The sequence below is a fragment of the Eretmochelys imbricata genome, chromosome 15 (assembly GCF_965152235.1).
Source record: "Eretmochelys imbricata isolate rEreImb1 chromosome 15, rEreImb1.hap1, whole genome shotgun sequence".
Taxonomy (NCBI): domain Eukaryota; kingdom Metazoa; phylum Chordata; order Testudines; family Cheloniidae; genus Eretmochelys; species Eretmochelys imbricata.
The window spans coordinates 11907938-11924995 of record NC_135586.1 but is presented as its reverse complement, the minus strand read 5'-3'; the positions used below and the strand labels follow the sequence as shown (position 1 = coordinate 11924995).

At 46.4% G+C, this 17058-nt stretch overlaps 1 protein-coding gene across 6 annotated transcripts in view; it reads right to left on the bottom strand.

The window, feature by feature from the left end:
* Nucleotides 1-595: 595 nt before the first annotated feature.
* The window catches only part of LOC144275513 (sodium/glucose cotransporter 1-like), a 51539-nt gene continuing 35076 nt past the window's right edge, over nucleotides 596-17058 (bottom strand). The window contains exons 11-17 of one of the 6 annotated variants that reach the window (XM_077834825.1): nucleotides 16163-16313; nucleotides 15357-15525; nucleotides 10413-10628; nucleotides 9726-9828; nucleotides 8976-8995; nucleotides 8502-8528; nucleotides 596-778 (exon numbers count right to left, since the gene is read on the bottom strand). In XM_077834825.1, the coding sequence (XP_077690951.1) occupies nucleotides 596-778; nucleotides 8502-8528; nucleotides 8976-8995; nucleotides 9726-9828; nucleotides 10413-10628; nucleotides 15357-15525; nucleotides 16163-16313 (869 nt within the window). The other 5 variants (XM_077834823.1, XM_077834822.1, XM_077834820.1 and 2 more) reach the window with 5 other exon arrangements.

Here is a 17058-nt window from a genome sequence, read left to right as displayed (position 1 = left end):
AGTCAGGCATAAACACAACTCTTATTAGGGCTGGCCAGACTTGTTTTGACTAATTTCAAACCAACTCACACAAAACAAATACAAAAGTTAAACTCAGAAGCTACTGGGGTTCATATTCCACTTAGGAGAAAAAGTGAACAAAGAGTCGAGAGGAAACAGTCCACTGGAAAATAGCATAACATATGGAACAGAGACTAGAGGCGGAAAAATTCTACTGAAAAAAATAGCTATAGTAGCAAAGGAATACATCAATAAAATGTCATGCATAGGGAACTTATATAAGGCAGCCTATATTTTGAAAGGATTCATTTATCCTGAATCTATAGCACAGCCCTCCATAGAGCTGAACTAAAAAAAACCGGGATCACTTTAGGGATCTAAAGCAAGGAAAAAGGGGCATAGAAATCAAACTAGTTTCACCAACTTCTAAAAATAACAATGAATAAATCAATTTAATGAATTCAATCTCAGCTTACTAGTCTAATACGTGTATCTAGTGTAGTGTTGTTTATCTTTTGAAGAATACAGTGCAAATTCAAAAGGAAAATTAACTTGAGTTAGACCTTCATAAAAACTCTGGAGCGTAAGGTTGGATTTATGCAAAGAAGGCATGACAGAATATAGCCACAGCCAATAGAATGACCCCATTGATGTTCACAATATTTCTCCAGAATGGCACCTCGGAAGTGTCAGTCAGTTTCTTCTCCATCGCTTCCTGCTCCTCTTTGCTCAGTTTGGCCTCTTTTTTCTGATCGAAGCCACAGAACCAGTTGTAGGCCTTCTTCAGGAACCCTTGTCCTTCATCGCCTTCTTCTGTGATAGAGAGAATAACACAATGGTCAAGAAACATGGTGTGTGTGGACCTATAAGATTGGCACTAAAACAAGGTCTCAGTAATACAAAGCATTCTGAAGAGACTCTTGTAATTGAAATAACAGCCCCGAATTCGTGATCTTAATGATTCAAAAGCTCTCTAAGATGAATATTGTAATTCCACAGCAGACCTGTGAAGTGAGTGATTCATGACCACCAAATAGCATTGCAGTCAATTCTTTTGTACCCTACAAACCCCTATGCTTTCCAGTTCACTAAGAAATCGGTATTTACTGTACCTGTGTTCTTCGAGATCTGAGGCAGACATGTATTCCACCTAGGTATATGCATGGCCCAGTGCACCAGAGCTGGAGAAATTTGCCTTAAAGTACCCGTAGAGGGGCAGTGTTCATGCCCTGTGGCCATAGACCCTCCCCAGCTACATGACATAGTGCCACCCTGGCCCTCCTTGAGTTTCCTCACATTGAATGCCTGGAAACGAGATTCTGATGCAGAAGGGACAGAGGGTAGGTCATGGAATACACATCTGCATCACATCTTGAAGAAATAAGAAACCATTTCTTCTTCAAGTAGATGTAGACATGTCTTCCACTTAGGTGACGAACAAGCAGTACCCCCTCCAGGAGGCAGGGCTCAGAGTTTACCTAAACAAGGACATCAGGACCACTCTACCACAGCCTCCATCCACCCTGGAAGATGCAGCTACGGCATAATGGTTCATGAACATATGTATCTATGACCACGTAGCTGCCCTGCAAATGTCCAATATGGAAATCATGGAGGAATGCTATGGACATTGCTTGCACCCTTGTAGAAAGAGCTTGCCCCTACTGAAGGGGGGTAGCCAAAGCTATTTCATATGCAGCCTTGATGCAGGATGTTGTCCATTTGTATACAGTCGGTGAAGAAACTGCTTGACTCTTCATGCCATCTGCACATGACACAAACAAACGAGGCAAAACACGAAACCATTATGTCCTGCCCAGACAGAAGGTTAGACATCGCCTAACATATAAGGTGTGGAGACACTGTTCCTCTGGAGAGGAATGTGGCTTAGGAAAGAACACAGGTAAATATACCACCTGGGTCAAATGAAATTGAGAGATCACTTGGGACAAAAATTTTGGATGCAATCACAAAGTCACTTTGTCTTCCGAGAATTGTGTATAAGGAGGCTCTGCCATTAAAGCCTGCAACTCACACTTGCCTTGCTGATGTTATCAACACCAGGAATGCTGTTTTCTGACACAGAAGTGGAAAGGGACAAGATGCCTGAGGCTCGAACAGAGGTCCCATTAAGGCTGCTAGGACTGAGTTACAGTTCCACAGAGGTACTGGCTCTCAGACCAGAGGATATAGACAAAGGAGCCCTTTTTAGACTCTTGATAACATGGCACTGGAAAAGACTGATCTGCTTTGAATGGCAGGGATGAAATGCCGATACCACTGCCAGATGCACTTTCAATGTACTAAACACAAGCCCCAACAACTGAAGGCGAAGCGGGTACTCCAAAATGTCCAGAATAGAGGCCAGGGTTCACTGGATTCCACAGGCTAGTGACCACACTGAAAATCACTTCCATTTTGCTGAATAGGCCATCCAGGTGGAGGGTTTTCTACTGTTAAGGAGGATTTGTTGGATAGCTGCTGTACACTGCTCTTCCTCCTCATTCATCCATGAGATGCAGGGAGCTGAGTGCAGGATGCAAGGTGCAGCCTTGGTTCTGAGGGAGGAAGTCGGGATGGGGAAGAAGTGGTACAAGAGGCTGAAGGTCGGAGAACCAGCACTGTCTCGGCCACACTGGGACAAGAATGAGCTTGTCCCAATCCAGTTTCAGTTTGCGGATGATCCAAGGAATGATCAGGATTGGGGGAAAGGATGCACCAAGCTGTGAAGATGACCCGGAAGACCTTGTCTTCAGGGACCACTCATCACTCAGGGAAAAATACTTGCTGAGATGGTCTGCAAGATGATTCTGAACCCCAGGCAAATGAATAGCTGTTTAAATAATGCTCTCCTCGATGCAAAACTACCACAACCTGATCGCCAGAAGGCGGAGCCACCTGGAGTCTGCTCCCCCTTTTTTATTCACACAATACACCATGACAGTATTGTTGGTAAGTATGTGAACCACTGAGTCTCTGATACAGTCCCGAAAAGCATGACGTGCATTGCAGATGGCCCACAGCTCCAGCATGTTGATATGGAGTGATTACTCCTGTTCCAACCACAGCCCTTGTATTTTCAGTGACCCAAGGTGCGCCCTCCAATCCCTCAGAGAGGCATCAGTAACAACCAACATGGTTGGCAAGAGCTAGATAAAGGGAACGCCTTGGCAAACATTCTGTGGATGCATCCACCACTGCAAGAAGTCCAGGGCCAGTGGAAGAAGATGGACCAGTCTGTCTAGAGGGTGAAGAGTAGGATGGTAAACCTTCCTGAGCCACATTTGAAGGCGCAGACTTGCAAACTGGACCACCTGCATTCAAGCGGGAATGCAGCCCAAGAGTCTCAGACACGTCCGAACTGTTGTGGAAGGCTAAGACTGCAGACTGAGGCAATGGTGGTGAATTATCTGAAAACAGTCAGTCAGCAGAAACACTTTTGACATCATGGAATTTGAGAGGGCCCCAATGAACTCAATTTTCTCAGCGGAAACAAGGTTGCCTTCCCAGTGTTTAGGATGAGACCCAGACAGCCATGCGAGCACAGCGTGGTGCTGATGTGAACAAGAACTTCCTCTCTGGAGTTCTGTCCCTCAGTAACCAGTCATTCAGATACAGGAAGACGTGAATTCCTTTCTTCCTGAAATATGCTGTAACAACGGCCATGCATTTGGTAAAAACCTGGAGGGGAGGGGGAGAGAGAAGAGAGGCTGAATGGAAGCACTGTGTACTGAAAGTGGTGCTCTGCCATGACAAATTGAAGGCATTTTCTGTGGCTCAGCAAAATTGCCGCAAGGAAGTAGTCGTCCTGAAGGTCCAGAGCAGCAAACCAGTCGTTCTGAGACAATGCAAGGAGAATATTAGATAGACAAGGATTTGGAACCTCATGTACCTGATATATTTGTTGAGGCCGTGAAAGACAAGCATAGGTCTTACTCCTCCCTTGGATCTGGGTACCTGCTTGAGGAGCAGTATCTCACGAGAGAGGGGTCCCTGAAGAGGGACTAGGAGGGAGGATGGGGAGATGGTGTGGAGAGAAACTGGGTGGCATAACCCAATCTGACAGATCCAGCTGCCAGTGGTGATCAAGCCCCAAGCATTGTGAAAACAGGCCAGCCTGTCCCAAAAGGGGGAGATGAGGAGGGAGGAGCAAGGATGGGAATAATGCTCTGGACCAAGGAATCAAAATGGGCATGTGGAGGGCGCCAGGGAGGGGCCAAACCCCGAGTCCAACTGCTTTCTCCTGTGGGGTCTCTCCCTCTTTCTGGGGTAGTCCCATTGCCTCAGAGGAGCGAAAGGCTGGCCAAGCATGCACTGCAGATGATACTGCTGTTGCACGCCCTACTGGCTGGGGTCTACACCCCAAAGACCACAGGGTGGCCCGGGAATCAAAGGAGTGCAGCCATTTTGTCCAAAACCAGTGTTTAGCCATTGAAGGGCAAATCCTCAATGGCTTAATGGACATTAGGGGCACTGCCCAAATTCTGCAGCCAGGAAGCCCTCCTCATGGTGACCGTGGAGGCCATCACTCTGGCTGAGGTGTCTGTGACCTCTGGTGTGGACTGCAACGACATCTTAGCCAGCAAGCAGCCCTCAGTGACAAATGCCCAAAATTCCTCTTGTGAGGCCTCAGGGAGCTGCTCTGCAGACTTTGACACAGTTGTCCAGTTAAAAAATCGTACTTGGACAGTAAGGCTTTCTGGTTAGCAATTCACATCTGTGAGGTGTAAATCTTCCTGCCCATGAGGTCCAATCATATAGAATTCCTATACTTGGGGTTGGATTTAAACCAGCCCTGCCTGGCTGTTATTCACCACAGTTACAGCTAAGTAATTTGGGGCTGGATGGGAGTAAAACCCCTCAAATCCCTGCATGGGAATGAAACAATGCTTTTCCATGTGCTTATCTGCAGGCAGTACCAAAGCCAGCATGCTCCAGAGGGCCTTAACTGGTTCAGGGAGCGCATCATTGATAGGAAGGGCAATTCTACCAGGGCAGACAGCTGCAGATATCCAATAATTTGTGGGTGTTCTCTTGCAAGAACTCCACTTGGATACCGAGGGAAGCAGCTACCTGTTGCAAAAGGACTTGGTATATCTTAAAATCCCGCAGTACCAAAGGGGAGGATGAGCTGGGCAGCACGGAATCGTCTGAAGACAAAGATGAGGCCCTTAGCTGAGCCAAACCAGATCCTGTTCCAGGGCTGATTGGCCTTTATGGGAGGACTCTGAAGACTCTGCAGGGTGAAGCATCGCCAGTGCCTGGGCCTGCGGAGGATGGACAGTCACACCACATCCTGGCTGATGATCTTGCCTTTGAGCAAGACGAAGAGCAGGACCTCCAAAACTGAGGGGCATTCCACGGATTCCATGGAGGCCACGGACATGGGTAAGGCATTGGTGGCCAGTAGGTGCAGGGCCAGGGCCCTCCATCCTGACCACAAGACGTGTGCCAATCCTGGTACCCGTAACAGTCCATCAACAGCCCCCAATGCTGGTAGGTGATGGAGAACAGGAGAACGATGACACCAACTCAGACACAGAGGAGCCTCGGGATCCTGGAGATAAGGACAGAGCAAGACCAAAGGGAGTGAGTAGGAACAAAGCAGGAGGCAGCACTGCTAATAGAAATGATACTGTTGGTACAGAGCATGCTGGTGCCAGAAGGGACTTTTGGTCCTGAATTGAACAGTGATGCTGGGGTGTCTTATGATACTGATGTCAAGGGCAGTGAAAGCCACCACAGAAGCATTTGCAGAGCCAACTGCAGCGGTCCGAGGAGTTTCCCGGTACTGAGATCCCCTGTATCAATCCCAGTACCAGCCCTGCTTCCACAACATGTGGAAGGGGAACACTGGGGTGCAGTGCAAACACACCTGAGGGGTCAGTGGCTTGTTCAATCAATGGGGCAAGAGATGATACAACCCTGGCAAAGTCCTGGACCAAAGGAGAAGTTGCGACAGAAAAGCAGAAGTCTGTAGCTGCCTGGTATGCTGTCAGTGTGGAAACAGTCAGTACCAGCATTTCCCTCATTGGTACCAGACTAAACAGACACCCGGAGGCTGGAACCAGACTCAACAGTACAGGGTTTCTGACCTCCTTACTCGGTACCAAAGAAGGGATGGAGATACCTGTACCATCCTGTGTGCCAGCATCAACTCCGTGCTGGTCCACGTTTTTCCTGGGGGAGGTGGAAGAGTCACTCCAAGACTTGGAATGATCTCAACTGGTCTTACGCAACCTTTTCCTCAGCACAGTTGACAGGGAACAGCTCCTCTGTTTCTTCGGACAGACGCATAGCTCCAGTGTGCTGGGCAAGCATACATCCTAAGTGGAATATGGGCCTGCATCTACTTGAAGAAGAACAGTTTGTTCCCAGTTAGCCGTGATATATCTGAAAACACTGGTAGCTCACAAATGCTTACTGGTAGCTCACGTCACTAAGCTGATTCAAGCACATTATAAATACTTAAATATACATGATTTGCGACAGAACTGAAAAATGTTGGGTACATAGTAATGGGCCAGATCTTCACCCCCGGCCCTCTTCCACTACACGGCCACTTGCAGCAGGGGCAGCCACACACACTTTCCTTCCTCAACCCACCTTCCCTCCAACATGCTCCCTCTGTCTCTTACACAAGGTAAGGTTAGGGAGGGTAGCTGCACAGACGGCAGCTCCAACGTTCTGCTGGAAAAGAGATGCCTTGCAAGGAGCATAGAATCATAGAATCATAGAATATCAGGGTTGGAAGGGACCTCAGGAGGTCATCTAGTCCAACCCCCTGCTCAAAAGCAGGACCATACCCAATTAAATCATCCCAGCCAGGGCTTTGTCAAGCCTGACCTTAAAAACTTCTAAGGAAGGAGATTCCACCACCTCCCTAGGCAACGCATTCCAGTGTTTCACCACCCTCCTAGTGAAAAAGTTTTTCCTAATATCCAACCTAAACCTCCCCCACTGCAGCTTGAGACCATTACTCCTTGTCCTGTCCTCTTCCACCACTGAGAATAGTCTAGAACCATCCTTTCTGGAACTACATCTCAGGTAGTTGAAAGCAGCTATCAAATCCCCCCTCATTCTTCTCTTCTGCAGACTAAACAATCCCAGTTCCCTCAGCCTCTCCTCATAAGTCATGTGTTCCAGACCCCTAATCATTTTTGTTGCCCTTCGCTGGACTCTCTCCAATTTATCCACATCCTTCTTGTAGTGTGGGGCCCAAAACTGGACACAGTACTCCAGATGAGGCCTCACCAATGTCGAATAGAGGGGGACGATCACGTCCCTCGATCTCCTCGCTATGCCCCTACTTATACATCCCAAAATGCCATTGGCCTTCTTGGCAACAAGGGCACACTGCTGGCTCATATCCAGCTTCTCGTCCACTGTCACCCCAGGTCCTTTTCCGCAGAACTGCTGCCTAGCCATTCGGTCCCTAGTCTGTAGCTGTGCATTGGGTTCTTCCGTCCTAAGTGCAGGATCCTGCACTTATCCTTATTGAACCTCATCAGATTTCTTTTGGCCCAATCCTCCAATTTGTCTAGGTCCCTCTGAATCCTATCCCTGCCCTCCAGCGTATCTACCACTCCTCCCAGTTTAGTATCATCCGCAAATTTGCTGAGAGTGCAATCCACACCATCCTCCAGATCATTTATGAAGATATTGAACAAAACTGGCCCCAGGACCGACCCCTGGGGCACTCCACTTGACACCGGCTGCCAACTAGACATGGAGCCATTGATCACTACCCGTTGAGCCCGACAATCTAGCCAACTTTCTACCCACCTTATAGTGCATTCATCCAGCCCATACTTCCTTAACTTGCTGACAAGAATACTGCGGGAGACCGTGTCAAAAGCTTTGCTAAAGTCAAGATACAATACATCCACTGCTTTCCCTTCATCCACAGAACCAGTAATCTCATCATAGAAGGCGATTAGATTAGTCAGGCATGACCTTCCCTTGGTGAATCCATGCTGACTGTTCCTGATCACTTTCCTCTCATGTAAGTGCTTCAGGATTGATTCTTTGAGGACCTGCTCCATGATTTTTCCGGGGACTGAAGTGAGGCTTACTGGCCTATAGTTCCCAGGATCCTCCTTCTTCCCTTTTTTAAAGATTGGCACTACATTAGCCTTTTTCCAGTCATCTGGGACTTCCCCCGTTCGCCACGAGTTTTCAGAGATAATGGCCAATGGCTCTGCAATCACAGCCGCCAGTTCCTTTAGCACTCTCGGATGCAACTCATCCGGCCCCATGGACTTGTGCACGTCCAGTTTTTCTAAATAGTCCCTAACCACCTCTTTCTCCACAGAGGGCTGGCCATCTATTCCCCATGTTGTGATGCCCAGCACAGCAGTCTGGGAGCTGACCTTGTTCGTGAAGACAGAGGCAAAAAAAGCATTGAGTACATTAGCTTTTTCCACATCCTCTGTCACTAGGTTGCCTCCCTCATTCATTAAGGGGCCCACACTTTCCTTGGCTTTCTTCTTGTTGCCAACATACCTGAAGAAACCCTTCTTGTTACTCTTAACATCTCTCGCTAGCTGCAGCTCCAGGTGCGATTTGGCCCTCCTGATTTCATTCCTACATGCCCGAGCAATATTTTTATACTCTTCCCTGGTCATATGTCCAACCTTCTACTTCTTGTAAGCTTCTTTTTTATGTTTAAGATCCGCTAGGATTTCACTGTTAAGCCAAGCTGGTCGCCTGCCATATTTACTATTCTTTCGACACATCGGGATGGTTTGTCCCTGTAACCTCAACAGGGATTCCTTGAAATACAGCCAGCTCTCCTGGACTCCTTTCCCCTTCATGTTAGTCCCCCAGGGGATCCTACCCATCCGTTCCCTGAGGGAGTCGAAGTCTGCTTTCCTGAAGTCCAGGGTCCGTATCCTGCTGCTTACCTTTCTTCCCTGTGTCAGGATCCTGAACTCAACCAACTCATGGTCACTGCCTCCCAGATTCCCATCCACTTTTGCTTCCCCTACTAATTCTTCCCAGTTTGTGAGCAGCAGGTCAAGAAAAGCTCCCCCCCAGTTGGCTCCAATTCTCTACCAACTACTTCTGGCTGATTTAAGGCAACTTTGCTCTGCTTACATGGTGCACAGAGGCCTTAGCAGTCTATAGACTCTTCAGCCTGAGATTGAGAAGCAGGTCACAGTGCACGTTTCTCTCTACTTATTCCACTGTTTTTGTATTTTTTTCTTTTTATTAAATGGCTGAATTCAGTGATGCTTGGTATCAGAGCCTGGAGCCAGGCAGAGTTTTGTGCAAGTTTCCCCAGTGCAATTCTGGGAAAACATCTTCACCCTGCTGTGCACCACCTTTACTGTTCCAAAAGCTAACGCCCAACACACCACTTCCAAATACATCTTTGTTCGGTCCTTTTGCACAGCTCTGCCATCACCCCTCACCAGCACCACCCCCTTTGTTCTAGCCCTGAGTCTCTCATCTAATTACATGAAGTCTTTTGTGCTATGCACAAAAATCAACAGGGAACTAGACTGCCATCATGTAGTTCATTTCACTCCCAATCTACATCAGACCCAACAGACCAAGAGTGGTGAAAAATGAGTGCACTAACTCTCTGTGCCTACTAGCCCTTCAGCATCTGTTTTCAAGGGAGTACAAGGCACTTCATTGTTTCATCAGGAACGAAGTTAGGGACCTCAAATATGTTGATGGCTTCTACAAATCTAAACAGAATTTTATTCAGAAATCACCTGATTCATCCTCTTTACTCTCAAGTACCTCAATCCTCTCATCTGCATCCAGGTCAATACGCTTCTCCTTGCTGTTCCGCAGAGTCCAGCACAAGCCATAGAGCTGCCATTAAACAAAATGAGCTTATAAAGCTGCAGCCTTAGAGTACTGAAATCAGCAAATTGAGATTGGTATAGTATTTGGGGGTCATGAATGTTTGATAAATAATATTCAGGGATAATTAGGGATCTCATAAGAGTAGGGAGATACTGTAGGAGACTATTCCTGTTTCCCTTCCTTAATAGCTTCATTCTTGAAATCTTTGCTACACCACAGAAAATGTACCACCTACTGTTTGTGGCTCTTTGGGGTCAACTTTCAGTATTATTCCACATTTTATACTATATAATGTCTTCAAGGTGTTTCTGATTACAGAATAATCTCCAGAACACTGTTTATCTAGCAGAGAGTGCTGCATTTCCAGAGACATCAGGACCAAGGAATAATTTGGGGAAGATGTAAAATTTCACTGTGAACCCAATTAGCTGGGAGGATCCTATATGATTTGCATACTCTAAATTCTAGGGTTGAGTATACTTATTAATACTTGTAAAGTGTAAATTAAAGTGATGGGTTTTTTCATTGCTCTCCAGTAGCTCAGGGAGCAGGAGGGGGAATAAAAGAGCAGGAGAGGCAACAATACTCACATGTACATCAGGAATGGGTTTAGTTATCAATGAGATACCCAGAATGACAATGGTGGAGATCCCAAAAAGGATTATAGCAAAGTAAAGGTAATGAACTCCACAAATGATCTTTGGACAGTTGCTGGGGTTTACACAGCTTCCAGAACCATAGGCAAACTCTGCAATCATTCGACTCAGCCCAACGACCAGCCCAATGAACAAGCCCCAGAAAGCACCCTGCAAAAGAAAGTGACCCGCAGAATTATCAGAAAGAGCTGTTGTAGATATAGAAATACATCACCTCTTTTAATCTCTCAATATCAATACAATATGTAATGCTGCCATTGGACACGTGAGCAAACTACAGCAACAAGTGGTTAAGAATAGAGAGAACATGAGCCTTCTTATTGGCCAGAACCAAACCAGTTATTAAAATGTACTGGGTTAGGACAACAGGAGAATCTCCAAAAGTCTTTTGCTTTTCCTGATTTTAAAAGTAATTCTTGTCTTTTCTGTATAAAACTGCATCTTAGAACCTTGAGCCCCGCTTCCCTCATTGAAATTACACACAGGTTAACTGTAGGAAGAAAAGGAAGACTTGTGGTACCTTAGAGACTAACAAATTGCCACAAGTCCTCCTTTTCTTTTTGCGGATACAGACTAACACGGCTGCTACGCTGTTAACTGTAGGATGGCTTGGGAGTGCTAGCCTGTACTTGCTACTTTGTTGTTGAAGGTTTGCTCTTGAGTGCTGGCTTATTGGCAAGGGTTCTAAGAAAGAACAGCAGCACTGCAGAGCTTGTTTTTAAAATAAATTCTCTCTCAAGAATGACATGCAATTTGCACACAGACATTAGAAGTAAGGTTCTTCTTCAAGGCCTGACCTACACTGGTGGAGGGGGGGAAGGGGATCGATCTAAGATACGCAACTTCAGCAATGTGAATAACGTAGCTGAAGTCGACGTAGTTAGATCTACTCACTGCAATGTCTTCACTGCGGTGAGTCGACTGCTGATGCTCCCCCGTCGACTCTGCCTGCGCCTCTCGCGGCGGTGGAGTACAGGAGTCAACGGGAGAGCACTTAGGGGTCGATCTATCGTGTCTAGACTAGACGCGATAAATCGACCCCCACTGGATCAATTGCTGCCCACCAATCCGACGAGTAGCATAGACATACCCGGGCTGCAGATGTGTATTCCTCTGAGATGTGTGAGCACCCATCACAACGAAGCTGGAACACTTTGCCTAGCAGTACCCACAGGGGTGGTGCTCATGCCCCGGAGCTCTAGTCCCTTCTCTGTCTATTTAAGGGCAGCACGGCCTCTACCCTTCTCAGTTCCTTCTCACTGCCCACACCTAGAGTCGGAGCATTCTATGTGGTGATTTACCTCACACTGTTTATCTCAGTTTCTTTGGGAACTCATTGTATATAGCTCTTCTTCTTCTTCTTCTTCGAGTGCTTGCACATGTCCATTCCAATGTGTGTGTGCGTGTGCATGATCATTGGAAGGTTTTACCCTAGCGGTACCCGTCGGGTCAGCTGCGGAGTCCCCTGGAGTAGCGCCTTCATGGCAGTGTACATAGGCCCCTGCCGACCCGCCAGTTCCTTCTTACCGCCAGTGACGGTTGTTGGAGCAGCTTGTCTCTTGCTTTAGCAAGTGCTTTCCTAGTGTTTTTTCCTGTACGTATTGTTAATCATTATTATAGTAGCTAGTTTCTTAGTTAGTTAGTTAAAGTTGGGGGTTCCCCCCTCGCCAGGCCCCAGGGGTTCAAGCCGTGTGATAGGTGTGGTAAGCCTATGCCCAGAAGGGATCCATACACCACTTGTCTGAAGTGCCTGGGAGAGGGACATTTGCAGGACAAGTGTAGTATTTGCAGAGGCTTCAAACCCAGAACCAAAAGGAAGAGAGACGATCAGCTGAAACTCCTTTTCACGGAGTCTGCTCTCCGGCCTCAGCCGGCACAAGAGAGGGCACCAGCAGCCTCGGTGCACAGCACACCAGCCTTGGTGCGCAGGCGCCGAGGAAGGACTCTCATAAGGAGCATCGGCACCACTCCCCTGCGCGGAAGGCCAGCTCATCGGTGCAGCACCGATCACAATCCCTGGTGCCACATAAGAAGAAAAAGGTGGAGAGGGGCCGTTCCCCCACCAACAAGAGTGGACAGGACACCAGTGTGGCATGTCCCACTTGTCTGGCTTGCCAGACGTTCCAGGCCCATCTTCAGGGCAAGTGTGTCTCAGTGATGACGGACAACACCACAGCAATGTTCTATATAAACAAACAGGGTGGTGCTCGCTCCTCTCCCCTGTGCCAGGAAGCTCTCCGAATGTGGAACTTCTGCATCGCACACTCCACCCAGCTACAGGCCTTGTATCTGCCGGGAGCACAGAATGAACTAGCGGACCACCTCAGCCACTCGTTCAACACTCATGAGTGGTCACTCAAGAGCAGACATTGCCCTTTCCATCTTCCAGAGGTGGGGCTATCCCCATGTGGACCTGTTTGTGATGCAGAGCAACAGAAAGTGCCAGCTGTTCTGCTCCTTTCAGAACCACAGCCATGGCTCCATAGCAGACTCTTTTTGTCTCCCATGGACGGGTCATCTGCTATATGCTTTCACGCCCTTTCCTCTCATACACAAGGTCCGGCAGGACAGATCTTAGGTGATCCTCATAGCACCAGCATGGCCCCATCAGCACTGGTTCACCACGTTGCTGAAGCTATCAGTGGACAGGCCAGTAGCCCTTCCTATGCTCCTGGACTTCATAACACACAACCACAGTCAACTACAGCACCCCAGCCTGGAGTCCCTCCACCTCATGGCATGGAAACTCCATGGCTGAACCCGCTTGAACTGCAGTGTTCGGACCTTTTAGGGAAGTTCTGTTGGGGAGCAGGAAACCCTCCACTCACACAACGTACCTGGTGAAATGGAAGTCTTTCTCCATTTGGTCCCTACAGAAAGGAATACATGTCTACAACCATTTGAAGAAGAAAATATAGTTACTTACCTGTATTGTAACTTGTTCTTCAAGATGGGAGGAGGGAAATGCATATTGCATGACCTACCTTCTGTCCTCTCTACATCAAAGTTTCTACTCTTGATATCCAGTGTGAAGAAATTGAGGGGGGACTGGGGCAGAGCTGCCCCTGTGGGTACTGCTAGGAAAGTTCTCCAGCTTTGGTGCACTGGGCACGTGCACACCTCAGTGTAATATATGTACACCCACATCTTGAAGAACAACCATTACAATACAAATAAATAACCATCTTCTCCTATCTTGACATATGCCAATAAGATTCATGAGTATGCCTGCCCCAGTTCTTGGGTGATGTTTTTTGGCCTGTGTTATGCAGACTATATGATCATAGAAGGTCCTTTCTGACTTTAATAACTATGAAGAAAGTAAAATCTCCTGCCCCTACAACACAGCTCACATTCAAGCTGTTTTTGAAGTCTGGAGAATGTCAGATGAGCAGCTAGCATTATCTGAACCAAAACCTTTGAACCATCAGAGCACTGTCCTTCCTTATCCATCTGTTTACTCTGTCTGTCGCTCTCTATTTTGAATATCATAAATATAAACAAAATATACAGAGCCAAATTCACTTCTGAAGTAAACAGGTGCAGCCCTATTGACTTTAGTGCAGTTGCACCCACTTACATCAGCAGTAAATTTGGTCCATATGCTAAAAACCACACAACTAATGACAGTGGTATGGAATTATAAATCCTGCTGGAAATTTTCTAGTTAGAACAAATTTATTATTAAATGGTCAGAAAAAAAAATCACAAGAAGGTATTGGAATAAGACAAGATGAGAACCTCAGTTTATCATAAAAATAAGAACTTTTCAGAAAAGTCTAATCTTGGATACTAAATAAAAATCGGTCTATGATCCAGGCAGTGCTTCAAATCTCTTTGACTTTTATTTGTTCCCAGTATTTATTCTAATTAGGACTGCGCCTTTGACCAAATGCTGAGAGAGTCTTAACAGTTCTTAATCCACTCTTACTCAGGCAAAATTCCAACAGAAGTCAATGGAAGACTTCCCTGAATAAGGACCTCAGGATCTGATCCATTAACCATGAGGTTCAACCAAGCAGTGACTGGAAATGGAACATCCCTGCTTACGAAGTATCTAAGCACTAGTAGTATATACACCAATGTTCAGAGAAAGAGAAGTGTTAGAAAGGAGTCAAAGTAACTAGAAAGCTCCAACCCCACCTGGAAACAGTGTTAAATTATTTATCTGTTGGCTTTCCTCACAATTGCATCTGTGAACCTCACAAACATTAATGAATTTATCCCCATAGGGTCCACAGGGAAGTATTATCCTCAGTATTACAAGTGGGGAAATGGAGCTACTGGGCTATTATTGGAGTGATTTTCAGAGGTGCTGAGCACACAGTTCCCACAGACTTCTGAGGGAGTTGTTTTCAGTGATCAACACCTCTGAAATTCAAGCCATCAGTGACCTGCCTATGTTCTCACAGGGAGTCTGTGGCACAGCTGGGACCAGAACCTAGATCTCATAAGTTCCAGTCCAGCAGCTTAAATCATAGGACTTTCCCCCTTCCTTGTTGAAGCCTACAGAACCCACAGAGAACCTATAAGGTTGCATTAAAGCAGTGTTTCCCAGAAATCATCCCTTCAGCACAAGTCACAGTGAAACAGTAAGTGGTTCCAGCTTCACAGCTGTCTAGGAGCCAATAAAGTCCAACAAAGTCCATGGATATTTACATATATGTGGTGGAAGGAGAATATGAGGATTCCTCAACTGAGCTAAGAGCCCCTCAAGCATTCGGCTTTGGAACCTCAGGCACTGGGCTGTAGCAGGAATAGCCAAAGAAATTGAGAATCAAATGCATTGAAACTAAGAAAGGGCAGTTGTCCCAATGCACAGATGAATGTCTTTTGTGAACTTTTGCACACAGAGCTCTTCTCCTAGCCTGTACTCACCTCCTCATTGACCCTCTTACAGAAGATAGCAAGCAGGAAGACAGCAGCAATGGGTGGCCCCAGATAGCTGGTGATCGACTGTATATAATCAAAAAGCTGCCCACTTTGAGCTGACTGCACCACAGGAATCCAAGCAATGCTGATACCAATTAAAGCTAAGATAAATAACCTGCAAATACAACCAATAAAAAAACTGTTAGCCACTTATTTATAAACATCAATCAGAAATACAGAAATCACAATGAACCAATCAACAATTTAACAATTCATTGCGTTAGTCAACCAGCATTAAAGCATGAGCAAAAATAACAGTAATCAGCCATCAGCACTGGGGAAAAAGAGCAAGCAGCAATGAAATCTCACCCGATCCATCAGCTCTCAGTCAACTCAAAATGAGAACTCTGCTCTCAAAACAATAAATCAATAAGTCACAAATAAACACAGCAATCAATAAAACAGCAGAGAGAGATGAATAAAAGAGAAATCAGCAGCATAGCTAGTGAATATTACTGATGTTGTAGCTTTGTGTAACTGGCATCTTGGAATGAAATTTAAACAGATCCCCTGGAATATCTGTAGGGAATAGACACCTCAGATTAATCCCTAAATAAGAAACATGGCCTGGAAACTACCTCACAGAATACCCAGAAAGGCACACATGGGATTAAGCTGTCAGGCCACAAGAGGTCACTGCTGCACCACATGCATTCAGTGAAAGGTTGTTCACCAAGGCACTTAAAAGTGAACTTTGAAGGGTACAGTTTTGTTAGGTTCCTAATGCTAGGAAGGGGCGCAGTAACACTTACCTTCCAGCCAGCATGAGCTCTCTCTCAGATGCCCGGGATCGTATTTTGGTGTAGATGTCCATGGTGAACAGAGTGCTAGCACTATTAAAAATGGAAGTCAGGGAGCTCATGAGAGAGGCCAGCATGACTGACAACATCAGACCCCGCAAACCTAAAACACAGAGAGAGACACGACCTGAGCTGGGGAGGGTCAGTCACTGGGAAAGCTCCATCAGTGACATCTCTTTGAGTGCATGGTCTGACCTCCCCAACCCAGCTATCTGTTAATAACTGAAGTATGCCCAGGTTATAACAACTGCATGGTACCCTACTGGACATAAGCGGAATGATGCCTTCTAGGTCAGGAAGCACAACATTTACAATACCACATAATACCCAGGCTGGGCTGTTAGGAGATGGATAATGGCTGTGTGTATTTACTCAGATGGGGTCCTTTGTGTACAACATCAGGGGTCAGAGACACTCCCAGAAACATACATGATCGTCATTTATACTGCCTGATTGGACTCTGGGTCAGTGGGAGAGAAAGAACACCGCCCAGGAATTACCCCTAGAGGGGTACATGATCAAACAGCATTATGATACTCAAGGAAGATACCAGCATTACATACAACTTGCAAGAGATGACTCCACAAGGGGCATAGCAAAACCAATCCATACACAAGGGAAGTGATAAGAAACCCAGACATTGATAATCAGAGGTCTACCTAATACGGAAATGTCAGCTATCTCAATTCTCAGTCCCTGATCCAAACTCAGCTTGCAGTTACGCCAGAGTAAACTTTAAACATTTATTCTAAATTTATATCTTAAAGTCAGTGGCCCCTTGTGACCACTCTACCTTTTCGCCCCTAGCTCACAAATGTTACGAATTACACCTGGTAGGACATGCATAC